Below are 13306 nucleotides of genomic sequence, written 5' to 3' on the forward strand. Positions count from 1 at the left end.
CGTGTTTGCTGCACAGGCTGGAGGGAGCCAGTTTCAGGCACTAAAGCTGGAAGGAGCAATAAACTCTGTGCCTGTGCAATCGAAGGCAGGCACAGAACTCCAGTCTGGTTCCATACAACACACTGCGTTGGTAAGGGATGGGCTAGGTGAGAAATCAGACTTTCTCCACCTCTCCTGTCACAGATTCTATGATTCGTTTCCTCCCAGGGCTGCACTGTGCCAGGAATTCATGTTGCTTCCAGGCAGGCACTGAAATCCATTTCGAGTTCTTCTCCCCACAGGTGGATTCACTCATTCCAGATTCCAACAGAGGAGCGGTAGGATGGTATAGTAGTTAGGGCACTAGCTTTCTGTTCCACCACAGACTTTGTGTGTGACTGACTATATGCCTCACTCCCCTGTACAGGAAACGGGTGTACTAGCATTTCCCTACCTCCGAGGGGGGGCTGTGAGGATAAATATGTCACAAGATTGTGAGGCGCTCAGGTACAATGGGGCCCAGAGAGGTACAGAAATAGAAATCCAGTTCAGATCCTTCTTCTCTGGAGCTGTCCCCAGAACCCAGTGCAGATAGGCACAGAAAGCCAGTTCAGGGTTTTAGTCTCTCAAGGGTTGTGCCCATAAATCAGACGTCTAATGTCTACCAAGACTAGAATACCTTTGTCAGCCCACTGGGCAGCATTCAGATCCTGATCTCTAGTTCTGCCCTGGCTTGTGCCGACTTTCAGAAATACTCAGTTTGGGGTGATAATAGCAATAATAAAAATTCTCAACTGAACACAGTAAAAGCTATTAAACATCTCAGTCTGCCCTGACTGGAACCTGTGAGCACTCTGTGAATCCAGGCTTGCTATATGTACCCGTGGAGTTACGATTGGGGTGCATGACATTAAACTGATAAACACGTCAGTGCTCACCTAGTCTCACCAGCACTAATCTGTAGGTTCATCAATCTGCAGGTTCTGGAAAGATGTAAGAAATTCCTGGGTCTCTGAGGAAGTGGCACACAGGGACTGTGAGTGAAAACACCAGCAAGGAAAGGCGTTCATTACGGGATACGGCCTGAGAGAGAAATAACCACAGAGGCAGGTGAAGCTGAAGGAATAAGGGAAACATTACAGAGGGCTGTGATGTGGCCTGCACTATGTGATGATTCACTGGCTCTCAGGAATTATTTCTGCAGGGTGCAGCATTGGGCCTGATCCGCCAGGGGCGTGGGTGGCACTGGCAGATTCTCCATCTCCATTTCAAGGCAAAGACCAAAAGCCAAGGCAAGTGAGGAGAGGATCAAAGAAAGAGAAGAGAGAGAGAGCAGAGCAGAGGAGCACCCCTTCTGGGAAATCTAGTTAGGGAAATGCCTGCTGCAAAGAACAGCTTAATAAATAAGCAGAAAAGGATACTTCTCATCCCACTGAAATCAAATTCATATACATCTTATCTGCAGCTCTTTAACAAGTAGCTTTGTTCTGCTCCCAAACTGCAATGTCCTCTTTCCATTAAACTCTTATAAAGTGGCTATAGTGCCCTGGAAACAGACATCCTGGATCTATCCACACATTGGCATTACAAGCTGCCCTCATGGTGCCAGGCCAATGTGCCTCAACCCTGACGAGGAAGAGAGTTCTGTCTTCCCAATCCCCACCTTACAGGGCTGTGGGGAAGATTGTGAGGCATGCAGATACAACAGTGATAGGGGCCCCATGAGTACCTCAGATAGACAGCCAGTTCCCATGGCATGTTCAGTTCTTCGCCTCCCTACCAGTGGAGTGTTCTTGGGATGTGCACGGCCCTCCAACAGGATTTTTGGTTATAATGGACCTGACTGGGTCTAGGCTGGTGACCCACAAGAGCAAGTATCAGAGGGGTCCCATTAGCCATCCCCTGAGTCAGCCAGTCTCACTGACAGGTGAGGCTCCTTCATTTTGCGTTCTCCGAAGAGAGGGCTAGCAATGGCTAGAGTCAGGCATGGTTCAGACAAGCAGTGTGAAGGCTTCCCCTACACGACTCCACCCACCTCTCTCAATTCTGACCTGCCGCACCACTGCTAATCCTGCCCTGGCCTTCGGAGGGGGGAGACTGCAACTAGCCACGCCATATGTGGGGTGGTTTTGTGATGTGGACCAGTACACTGAGACCAGCTAACTGCAGTCAGGCACATTTGGACAGCTGTGTCCAGAGATGAAAGCCGCTTGCCCCGTATCACTTAATCCCTGAGATACTGTCTGCTTGGGGTAGTAAAAAACTAAGTATCCAAGCACTTTAAGAGAGTGGTTTGCCCTCTCAGGGCCTTTTGTTGTTTCTATCTGGCAGCGCTGTGCTGTAGAAAGTGAAGTGCAAATTCATAACAGACATCAGAGTGGGAGCTCTGCATTCATGAGCCTTCCCTTCCCTTCGTGGGTTGCTTTATAAGATGGTAAAAGCCATCAGGAGAGAGAAAAGTTATTCCACCCTATAATAAAACCTGTCAGCTCACCTCTGAGAACCTGGATCTCACAACTACAGGGTCATCATTACAGTGTGTAGGGGGCCAGATAAAGCGAAAGGTGGGTCAGACCTGAAAATCAGATACTGAGGCAGACATGACAAAACTCTCCAGCTTCCCTAGCTGTGTGTGAAGCTGGCTGCAGTTGGCTATTGTCAGCTCTGAGTGCGTTCCTGTAGATAACAACATGCAGAACATCTGGGATGTAATCTAGGAAAACCAGACTCACTGGGACACGGCACAGCACACCCTGGAAAGCCTGAGTAACAAATACCTCAACAACTGCTGAAAATACATACTGAGTCCCGTCCACCTCGGTATCAGTGGGGAGAACAGCCCAGCCAATTCTGCATCTGAGGATTGTCCAGTGACCTTCCTGGCGTGAGTCTGCAACTCAGTCCACTTCCTGGTGCACATGCTGTCAGAATCAGTGAGTGCCTTGTTTGGCAGTATCAGCATCTTCTAGGTTAAGGATTGGATGCGCTACCATCTCACCACTGAGGGTGGGAGGTAGGAAAGCTTGCATGGCTACTTGTGCCTGGGCCACACCTGGATTGTGACACATTTGTTAGCACTAAATTCCCCTTTGAGAAGCTCTCCAAAACAAAACCGCCACGGCCCCAAAGGTGAACACTTTGCAGGCCAGGTGATTTGAAGCAACCAGTCACAGCCTGCAGTCCAGGGTACACTGGGAGCACAGCCTTGTTGGTATTATTCCCAGACATTGCTGCCCAGGGCTGACAAGCACAAGCCTCCATGCTGGTTGGGGGCACTGTGGTTGGAACCAGGAAGCAGCTTCTGGGCATCAGCCAGGCCCTATGGCGACTCATGACATCACAGATACAGATATCTGAGTCCAGCTTAGGACATTCTCCCTCAGTTGCAGGTTTCCCTCAGTGCTTTCCTAGCCTCACTAACTCCTCTGGCAATGTGCTATTCTCTTTAGCCTGCTGCTGCTTTAGCCACCTCCCTGCAGCAGCTTCTGGGCAAGAAACAACAAAGGCCCATTGCAAAGATCCTCTCTTAATGGTGCATGTGATGACGGAAAGGGATGGCGATTGCCAGACGACAATAGGGAAAGGGCTACGAAACTCCCCTAGTCAGATTCGGGCGGATGTGGTGCCTCCCCCCTCTCTCTGTTACAGTTTGGGGGCTCTTACTCCTGAACAAAGTCAGCCTGTCTGAACTGGGTCTATTTGCACGGGGTGTCATGAACCTGCAGCTGTGCTCACAATATCTCCACTTTCTTGCCTCGGTGAACAAGCTCTTTGGAATTTGGTGGTGAAGACGGTGAGGTTTCCTACGGTGCTTTGGCTTTTGGTGCCTTTTCTCCATCCCCACCTCCAGCCATAATGAAAAGGGTTGAGCAGCCAATGGGAAAAATCCCTGGTTCTGGGGCAGTGTCTTTCCATTTGGTTTTCAGGGCGTCTTGTGGTGGTTGACTGGGCTTTCTGGTGAGAAGGGGAACACTGGCATATATGGGGCACAGTTCAGTAGCTTGTGACCTCCTTGGTGTGCTCAGCAGCTCCCTGCAGGGATCAGATTCTGGAGCTGGGGGTTGCTTCTTATAGACCCTAGTAGTGGGGTGAGGTCAGGATGGAAAGTGTCTTTCCCCTACACAATGGAAGTGACGTGTCACATACTTGCCATTTCCAGAAACACTAACTCTGTTTCTCTCAGAAAAATATGGGGCTGAGCTGCAGACTGGTGGAGATGCCAAAACAGGGTGAAAAGGGAGTAGGAAATCATCAAGAGGTCCGTCTGCATAACTCTCTCATCTATCTATATAGGTACCTGTGCAGCCCCCCTTAGTGCAGCATCTGAGCTAAAACGATTGGGTTTGCATTTAGTTCTGGAAGCGGCACTATCACCAACCTACTTGTTAAAGAAATCATGGGCTGGGCTCAAAAATCATGAGGGAGGATTAAAAATCGAGATTTTTGAACAGAATAATTTGTGGGTTCCTTTTACTTGTCTTCTGGTGTCATAGTCTTTAGGAATCATATTTTCAAGAATTTCTCTACAACCATCAGAGCCAAAATCTTTTTCTAAATGAAAGTTCAGATGCTCACCTAATCTCGCGACTCCAGCACCTGCGGCTTTCACAAAAGCACCACAAATTGGGAGACGCGGCAATGCTGAATGGTGAAGCCTATGGGTCGTTCTGATCATGTGCGAGATGAATTGCAGAGGCTAAGGCCAACTCCTGAAATTCTTTCTCCTGCACTCGTGAACCTCTGCTGTCGGTGGGAAGTCCTAGCTGATAGTTGTGAAGGGAAAAGTAGCTAGGGCCAGTCCCTTGGAAACTTTAGACTATGAAGACAGAGAGGCTGAATGGGGCTCTAAGTGCATTGGAGAGCCAGTGCAGAGAATAAAGCACCCCCTAAGGCTTTTGAGGGTATACCTGTTAGAGCCACTTTCAGAAAAATGAAGAGACAACCCCTCTGTTTGATACTATATCCCACACGTATACTACTGATTTGGGGACAAACTATCTTAGGTACTTACCCGGTCCCATTATTGCAGTATCTGTGCTTCGCTCAGTCTCTGATATAGCCTCATAGTGCCTCTGTGAGGCAGCGCCGTGCTATTATTCCCATTTTACAAACAAGGAACTGAGGTCCAGAGAGCCTTCCCCAGGATCAAACACAAAGTCTGGAGCGGAAGAGGGAACTGAGCCAGGTATTCCAAGCCTCAGGCCAGCACCTTACCTCTCAGCTTAAACCTACCGCTAGCAATATACGACTTCTTCAACTGTGATAAACCTTGTTTGGGGTAAAATGCTCATTGAATGTGCATTGATTTAGATACTAAGGTGACAGATGCCTTAGAAATACCTGATAGACAAATATTAAAATCCTGATTTCCTGTGGGAGCTGAACGATGTTTTGTAAGAGATTATGTAAAAGGAGCACCTTCAGGTGTGTGTGTGTGTGTGTGTGTGTGTGTGTGTGTGTGTGTGTGTGTGTGTGTGTGTGTGTGTGTGTGTGTGTGTGTGTGTGTATCTTCCTTCCATACACCCACCACACTAAACTTCCTGATAGTGCAGCTAAAAGAAGTCAGGTAGCACCCTCTGGTGGGCACATGGCTAGTTACTGAAACATGTGACACGAATTGTTTCTCATGACAAAAGGACACAGTGATAATCATTTAAAGTGACTGAATTCAGGTGCGATAATTATATCTATTATTAGTGAGCAGGTACAGGAGACTCTACCAAAAATATGTCAACTTGCCATTATGATGTTAGCTCTGGGAAAACTAACTGAGATTGCAGTAATTTATGTGTCTTCTGGAATAACAATGAGAATGCTATGGATATACTAAAGATGTTGTACTGGAGATCAGTGATGTGCAGAGACAAACAACTAGTCTCCAACAATGTCTCTGGCCAGGAGAGGGAGCAGGCTGACTGTCCTGAAGCAGAGGACACCTCCAATAGCACAGCACAGCACTCCCTCCTGTAACACCAGGGTATGAGTTCAGTTCTTACTAAACAAGAGCAGAGGTGCTATCACTGGGCATCCCTTGGAAGTGCCCTAAGAAGCCACTAGAACCATCTCTGATTAGTTGCTGGGGTGTGATGAGCTCACAGCCCAAGCCATACAGCAGCAGGCCATGCGAGAAATATACCAAGGGGAAGGGGCCCTCTGTATCACTCATCTACAGCGCTTCATATCTATACCATGGTGGGGGCTTTAGAAATGCAGGGACAGGACAGACCAGTGGTTTTCAGCCTTTTCCATTCATGACCTCAAGTTAGCTGCTCAAAAACGATTTTACAGGATCCTCTCCCCCTCAATTAACCAGAAAGCCAGGGAGGCTGGCTAGGATGACCCTGGATGATGCTATGGGACAGCAGGGTTGAGAGCTCATGGACACACAGACCGATCGCTTGGGAATGACGCTTTCCAGTGGCATTGGAGTCTCAGGCCAAGGTGCCTTCACTGGGCATTATCCTGCACTGACCACAAGGCCCGTCCCTGCCTGGATCCTGCCAGCACTCTCTGGAAAACAGCTGAAGGTCAAACGTGCGGCTCTCGGACAGCCAGCTTCTGGCCTGGAGCCACATGGAGTGAGGGCGCCTGCGCAGAGAGCAAAGTGATGGCAGGCCTAGTGAGGCCAACGGCTTCACATACTGTCACTGAGCATGCGCGATGCACGGGGCGCATGCTCAGTAGTAGCCGAGCGGCAGAGCGTAGCCACGTGGTTTCCCTCGCCAGCCCTTTAAACCGGCTGCGCGGCGCCCCTGTTCAAGGAGACTCGGGACAGAGGCGGCGGCCTGAGGATGCCTAGGGGGAGCAGGAGCGCGGCGGCCCGGCCGGCCGCAGTCAGGTGGGGGTGGTGTGTCGGGGTGGCCCTATGGCGGGTGTAGGGTCCCGAGCTCCGGGGGCTGCCCGGGAGTGACAGTCTGCGTGAGTCCCAGCCCTGCCCCAGAGCCCCTGCGCCCGGGGCTCTGGGCTCCTTTGTTACCCCCCCCCCCCGCGAAAGGTGCAGGTATTAGTTAGCGCTGGCGCCAGCCCTGTCCCTGCGCCCCAGGGCCGGCTCCTACCAAGCCCTGTGCTTGAGCAGCGCCTCTCTCCGGAGTGACAAGATGGGGGTGGCATTGGCCCAGCTTCTGTTGGCCAGACACACCCAGCTCTTCCTCGGGCCCGGGACAGGCGCGCTGAGCCTGGCAGCCCAATACAAGCATTCACGGTGAAGTGGTGAATCTCTCCAGAGTAGTAATGTGTAATCCCTGCCCCTGAATGGCCTAGCGGTGCCATTGTTTCCAGCCTGGGCTGTCCTTTGCCCTGGTGATCACCCCAAGGAGGGCTTCACCCAGAGTACTCTTCAAGTCAGCTGTGGGGCTCCGTGGGTCACCTTTGGTCTGTCTGATCACCTGCTCCTCCCCACAATCGCACCAGCTATCAACGCTGTACTTCCTCCTGTGGCTGGAAAGGAAAACCTCACCCTCTGGGATCCTGACCCTGCTCTGCAACTAGTTACTAATTAGCTGCGAAAGTACAATGCCAGCTGTATTCCTACCAGTGCCTTTGGCTGGCTGAGAGGGATGGGTGTCTCAAGGTGACTTCAGCGATGGTGGTGTGTAGACGGGTTCTGCCGGGGCTTGACCCTCCCTGAGGGGGAGGGGAGCCACACGGGCCTCACTGTTGTCCCTGCAGTTACAATCAGCTCTGGCCCTTTGGGGCAGGGCAGAGCAGTGGCAAAGTCAAGAGGGGCCCAGCCCTTGGTTCGGGCGGGGCACCAAACACAGTACAATCAGCTCTGGCCTTAGGCTGGGGAGAGGGGGAGTCTGCCACCCGGATACAGGTGCATACGGGTGGCAGGGGGAATGCAGGCCCACCCACTCCTCTGCATTCCGGCCCGGGGCCCTGGTAGCGGCTGTCACCGCTGCTGGTGGTCAGTGGGGGTCCTGACCGAAACACACTGACATTGGCAAAGTTAGCTCTGCATAGTGTCATCTTGACATATTTGCCTGCAAGTGGGCGTATGTTTAGAAGATTGAATAAATTCATGAGTTTGTGTACACACAAGTATGGGAGGAAGTAAATAAGATTTGTTTCTGGGGTGGCAGTGCCAGATTTGTAACCACAAAGCTGTTGAGCCGACTTGTGTGAAAACTGAGAAGCAGCATGGGGTCCTTTTTCTTTCACTTGCTGCTAAACTGAATGCAGACCAGTCTCAAAAAAGTACCACACCATGTATTCTCCCGCTTACCTGCCCTTGGAATATACCTAGGTGGGACCACAAGCAGGCGAGCTGCTGGGGTATCTGATTCCTATGATAGTTATGTCTAGTGTAAGCTCCCTCCTTGACAAATTTTGCTAAACTTTATCCTCTCCTTGTTCACTTCTCTTGTACTCCACAGTGCAGCCCCAGCTCATGCTCACCCACCAGCTCATCCTCCACCTTCAGCTGTTGCAGCCCCGGGCCAGCCCCAGCAGCCTGGCCTGATGGCCCAGATGGCTACCACTGCTGCTGGGGTTGCTGTTGGATCTGCAGTGGGCCACGTGGTTGGCAGTGCTCTCACTGGGGCATTCAGTGGCGGTAGCAGCACTGAGCCAGCGGAGCCAGCGAAACCAGCCAGTACTATCCAGGTAATGCAGCTCAATGGTTTCACCAAGAAACTATTCTTCAGAGGTTCCTGGAGTCCAGGAAGCAGGGCTGGTTGTCACGTGTCCTAGAGGGCCTTTATACACTCCAGGAGAACAAAAATAATATCCACTTTAAGCCCTGCTGTTACTAAGGAGCCTCTGAGGTGCCTTGTGTGTAGGGGCGTGTTTGTGCCTAGAACTAAACTTGAGATTTAAGTGGGGACAAGAGAACAGAATACAATGCTAGTCTGTAGAGGAAACAGCCCCATGTATATTCTCTCTCTGGGTTTGGAACATTGATTTATTGAACTTTGCTAGTCAGTTTGGCTTTAAAGTTAATAAGATGCCTTTATTACACAGAAAACTCATTTTTATCTACTAAAAATCAGTGGATGTAGGTATTGTGAAACTAGCTGAACTTAATTTCTGAAAGCCTGCCTTGGCTTTAGGAGTTAGATTAAAATAAATCAGTTGACATTAACCTGCTTTCATCTTTCCTAGCTGGAGACGCTAACATTGGTCCTGACTGGGACACAAAACATGTTTTCCCCCCTCAACCCCGTTATCTGAACTGTAATCCCAAACTCACAAAAAGTGCCACACGTGTTCTCTGATCTCCAGCCCTGTACTTCTGAGATTGACCTTCTAGCCAGTTGGGGCAGAGCACACTAGCCTTAGTGCTTAAAAGGAGGGGCAATTAGATGACTTTTCTGGGCCCCTATTTGTTGGAACTGGTCCTGAGTCTAAACCTGGGACTGGAAGTCAGGAACTCGCTAGTTCTAATCCTGGCCCTTATGAGGTTACCCTTTGGCACTGGAGTTGCTAAATTGCTCTGCTTCACTTTCTCTGTGTAAAGTGACTAATCCTGCCCAGTTTTACTAGGCTATTGAAGACTGAGGTGCATAAAGAGCTTTTGGAGATGCAGAGCAACAAGTCATCTTTTCTTTCTGCCTGGAAGCAGTGTTGGGATCCACCTGTCCCCTTGGAGAGACGTGGTGCAATTCCCATCACCTGGTGGGGCATCCAAAAATAGAAAATATTAGCAAAGTGCAACCTGTGGAGTAACTGTTACATAAAACAGAGCCTGCCCTGAGGATTAGCTAGATCTCTAGGTGTTGGGGAAAGCAGGCTGTGGCCCATACGAAAAACCCTAGCCTCTCCTTTAGAAAGGCTTTTTCTGCAAAGCTCTGTACTTTTGTAGTCAAGGTAACTTGTTGGATGTGGAACTGCTTCCTAAAAAGCCCCCAGTACAGAGTGATGGAGACATCACTTTCCCAATCATTCTGCCTCTTTGCTTCTCATCACTGCCCTCTCTAGAATATTTCTTTAAATGGGACATAAGGCAGAGTGTGTTTCTGTGGTGATAGCACCTGTGTATTGTAAAATGGGGATTGTGGTCCAATCGTGCTAGCCACTGTGAAAACAGGTAAGAATCCCTGCCTCAGTAGCTAGTCGTGAAGTCTACGTAGCCAGTTAAAGTCCAGAAGCCTCCAATTTCCACCTGTCCTGCAGGAACAAAGTATCAGAACAGGAGCCCACTGGAACTCAACATAAAACGTGGTTGGCGTTTTAAGCTGTAGCTTGTTTGGCTGAATGTTGGTTGCTGTTCTAGTAATTCCCATGGAATGTGTGGGGTCCAGAGAGTCAGAGGTGTCAACCTACCCGTCACTGCCCAGCAGTAAACCGTTTTAAACAAGGTCTGGGGGTTGGCATCGAGACCTCAGCCTGCTTAGTACCATGACAAATGCACCATTAAAAATCCTTAACTTTTATTGAAAGATACAGAAAAGAATGAGACTGTTATAGCATTTGAAAGGTAAAGTTTTAAGGCCTTCTTTTTCCCTTTATCTGGAGAGAGTTTTTAGCAGGAATTCCCCTCCCCTCTTGGTCTGACAGTCTTAGATCATATCAAAGAGAACTCTGCTTTCTGGGGAGAAGAGAATAAGTTAGATGAGGTGGGTTAGAGCTGTTGCTGTTGTTTTAAGTCTAATCCTGCTTCTTTTGAGACGAAAGAGGGAGAGAGAACAGCAGAGAGACAGAGCTTTTGTCTCTAGTTTTGATTCTCATTTGCAGTCTTGATACTGGAAAAACAGACACAGCACATGGTTCTATCAGTGTTCTGAGATCTGGCAAACTTGTACTGGCATTGGGCTGCTTGGGGTATTACTTTTAGCTGCCTCTTTCTGGTTACTGGCTTATAGCATTGTTTCCAAATATGCAGTCATGGCCAGATAAGCCAGATGCTTATTAGATAGGAAAGGAAAAGAGTACCAAGCGGTGGTGCTGAGGCCAAGTCTCGTATCCCAGATGTCATGTGGGTCCCACTCTCTGGCCTGGTCTGGTCAGGACATCTCTCAGGATCAGGATGATGAGGCCTGGAGTCTCAGGAGAGGGTAGGGGTGTCAGCCCTGATGGTGAAGCTTGCTCCAGTAGCCAATTTTTCCTCCCCAAAGTATCTTTCTTTGAGGACCCCGAAAGGGAGTGATGAGTGGAATAGCCCATCCCTAGGTTATTCTGTCAACCAATTAGGCCTAATATCTGACACTAATTTCGGTGCATTTTTCTTAACACAGTCCTTGAATTATAGTTGTAGGCCTTCTTTGTTTGAGCTAGTTCAGTCTGTCCTTTGCACCTTTTTCCAATCAGCATTTGTTGTGGCGTGATGAAGTTTCACTCGCTGAGCTCATAATCGGGCAAATTTGTATGCTGAATTATCACAACATAGTCTAAGTGTATGCATCCGAACAGCTTGAGTGGTATGAAGGAAGCTTCCGTTACTGCTCTGAATGGGGGAAAATCCTATTCTAACCCCTCATTTGGAATGCTGCTTTTGCTAATGTGAGACTACTGGTGTCTAGGAAAGGTTTTTATTTCTCCGTCATGGCCTTCCCTTCTATTTGATTACGCACTGAGAATTTGGGACTATAATTATTTTGAAAACAATGCAAGATGATGGGACATGAGCTCAGTATAGTCGTATATTTGCCCTAACTGGCAGGGGAACAGGAAAATCTAGACATGATAGATCATTATATTTGTCTCCTTCAGTCCCAGAGTTAGTCTCTCTAAACTGGGATTTTTTTTCTTCTTCTTGGGGTGTCTGTAGGAGCCCAGGCAGCCTGCGTTCCAGCAGCCGCAGTATGGCCCTTGCCACTATGAGATGAAACAGTTCTTGGAATGTGCTACCAATCAGAGTGACTTGACCTTGTGTGAAGGTTTCAACGAGGCACTGAAGCAGTGCAAATATAATAATGGTGAGTTTTTTGCATTGATTTCCCTGGAGGTGCAGCAATGGGCAGATATCGAGTCTGGGACTGACGAGCTAATGTTTGAAAGATTAGTGTGGTCTAGACTGGTAGGACTCTGAGCTTTCGAACAGCAGCTTGTTAATAGTTCCTCCTAAAGAAACCAAACCTCCTAATGTGGAAGAGGTTGCTGTCCTTCTCTTTGAAGTGACTCCAGAGTCTCATGTCTCTGCCATTTTGGTAGTGTTGTCCTCTCCATAAAGATGCTCAGGAATCATCGAAAGGGGAAGAGGGATACCTTTGGTCCATGTCTTAGCAGAATTAAATTGGTGTTCCTAATAGTGGGCTTGGCGATCCCTTTTTAGGGGTTGGATGCTCTATTGCCATGTTCCTTTGGGGACTCTACTCCTTTCCCAGACTACTGCCAGCCAGTTCCCTTGTTTCTTGCCCATTTGCTGGGGGAGAAGGGTTCCCTTTTCCTGGAGTAGACAAAACCCCCTTTTGTGCTTGGTTGAACTGGTACCCTTGTTTGCACATTCTGGCTAATCCTGGGGCATTCACCTCACTCAGGCATTTGACATATGAGGGTCCTGTCTGCCTAATGTTGAACTTGAGCTTCTCCAACCTCTCCTATTGTAGGTGTCTCCTCCCTCTTGTGAAGACATTCAGTGCTAAGACAGGGAAACAGGAGCCTGGAGTACAGACAAGAATGGAAGAGATTGGAAGGAATGGCTAGTGACCAAAGTAAGCAGGTGAAAGGAATGATAGTCTGACCAGTGGAAGGAACCACTTAGCGCTAACATGCTTCCAGAATTGCCAAGAAAGAACAACGCTTTGGACTTTGATGGGGCTTTTAGAATCCAGATCTCATTTGATTTGCTACAGTGAAATATGCAATAAAAGGAGATGGTTTATTTTAATCTATGACTAGTTTGTATGTTTTTCTTACTGTAGATTAAACTTCAGGATGTCATTCTAATCTCTGAATGTGTTTTCTTCATCTCCTCCCCAAACAAGGGGAATGGAATAATTAAAATCCATGTAGCTGGATGACTCAGCAAAACCAAACAAGGCCAGGCCTGGATTTTCTCTAGCAGGACACGTGTACAACCCCTGCTGTACTATTTTTGTCTGCTCAGAAGGCCAGAGCAGAGAATCTAAGAGCACTGCCCTGCAAGTGCTTCATTGACTGGGATTCTTGTAAATCTCAATATCCTCTCAGCTCATGGACATGGCTGGAACAAGAGGTGTGGAAAGAAAAATGTGACCTGGTCAATTGCCTGACTAAGAACACAGCTGGCTGATCTTATTTTGGGTCTTAGTGGGTTAAGTAATATGCTGAAGGTTATTAGCATCAGATTAAGTTCACTGGTACCACATGTAGCTTTAACATAGCACTAGGAGCTTCAAGGCCTCATCTAACAATCAGGTACAACTAATCAGTAACTGAAATGCAATAAATTTGTTAGTCTTTAAGGTGC

The 13306-nt window shown here is 48.6% G+C and overlaps 1 protein-coding gene across 2 annotated transcripts; it reads left to right on the top strand.

The window, feature by feature from the left end:
* Positions 1-6688: 6688 nt before the first annotated feature.
* CHCHD10 (coiled-coil-helix-coiled-coil-helix domain containing 10) lies at positions 6689-12745 on the top strand. Of its 2 annotated transcripts, none has more exons than XM_050924544.1 (4): positions 6689-6817; positions 8355-8583; positions 11687-11834; positions 12465-12745. In XM_050924544.1, the coding sequence occupies exons 1-4, from the start codon at positions 6771-6773 to the stop codon at positions 12482-12484; spliced, it is 444 nt and encodes a 147-aa protein (XP_050780501.1). In that variant the 5' UTR covers positions 6689-6770; the 3' UTR covers positions 12485-12745. The 2 variants fall into 2 exon arrangements, with proteins under 2 accessions (XP_050780501.1, XP_050780502.1); XM_050924545.1 differs by lacking the exon at positions 6689-6817 and adding an exon at positions 7177-7549.
* The last annotated feature ends 561 nt before the right edge of the window (positions 12746-13306 follow it).

Source organism: Gopherus flavomarginatus, chromosome 15, assembly GCF_025201925.1.
Source record: "Gopherus flavomarginatus isolate rGopFla2 chromosome 15, rGopFla2.mat.asm, whole genome shotgun sequence".
NCBI lineage: Eukaryota > Metazoa > Chordata > Testudines > Testudinidae > Gopherus > Gopherus flavomarginatus.

Bases quoted from the DNA above. Each gene is read 5' to 3' on its own strand.
- CHCHD10 (XM_050924544.1), top strand. From the start codon at position 6,771: ATGCCTAGGGGGAGCAGGAGCGCGGCGGCCCGGCCGGCCGCAGTCAG. The intron at 6,818-8,354 runs GTGGGGGTGGTG...TGTACTCCACAG, and splicing joins GCCCGGCCGGCCGCAGTCAG to TGCAGCCCCAGCTCATGCTC. The intron at 8,584-11,686 runs GTAATGCAGCTC...GGGTGTCTGTAG, and splicing joins AACCAGCCAGTACTATCCAG to GAGCCCAGGCAGCCTGCGTT.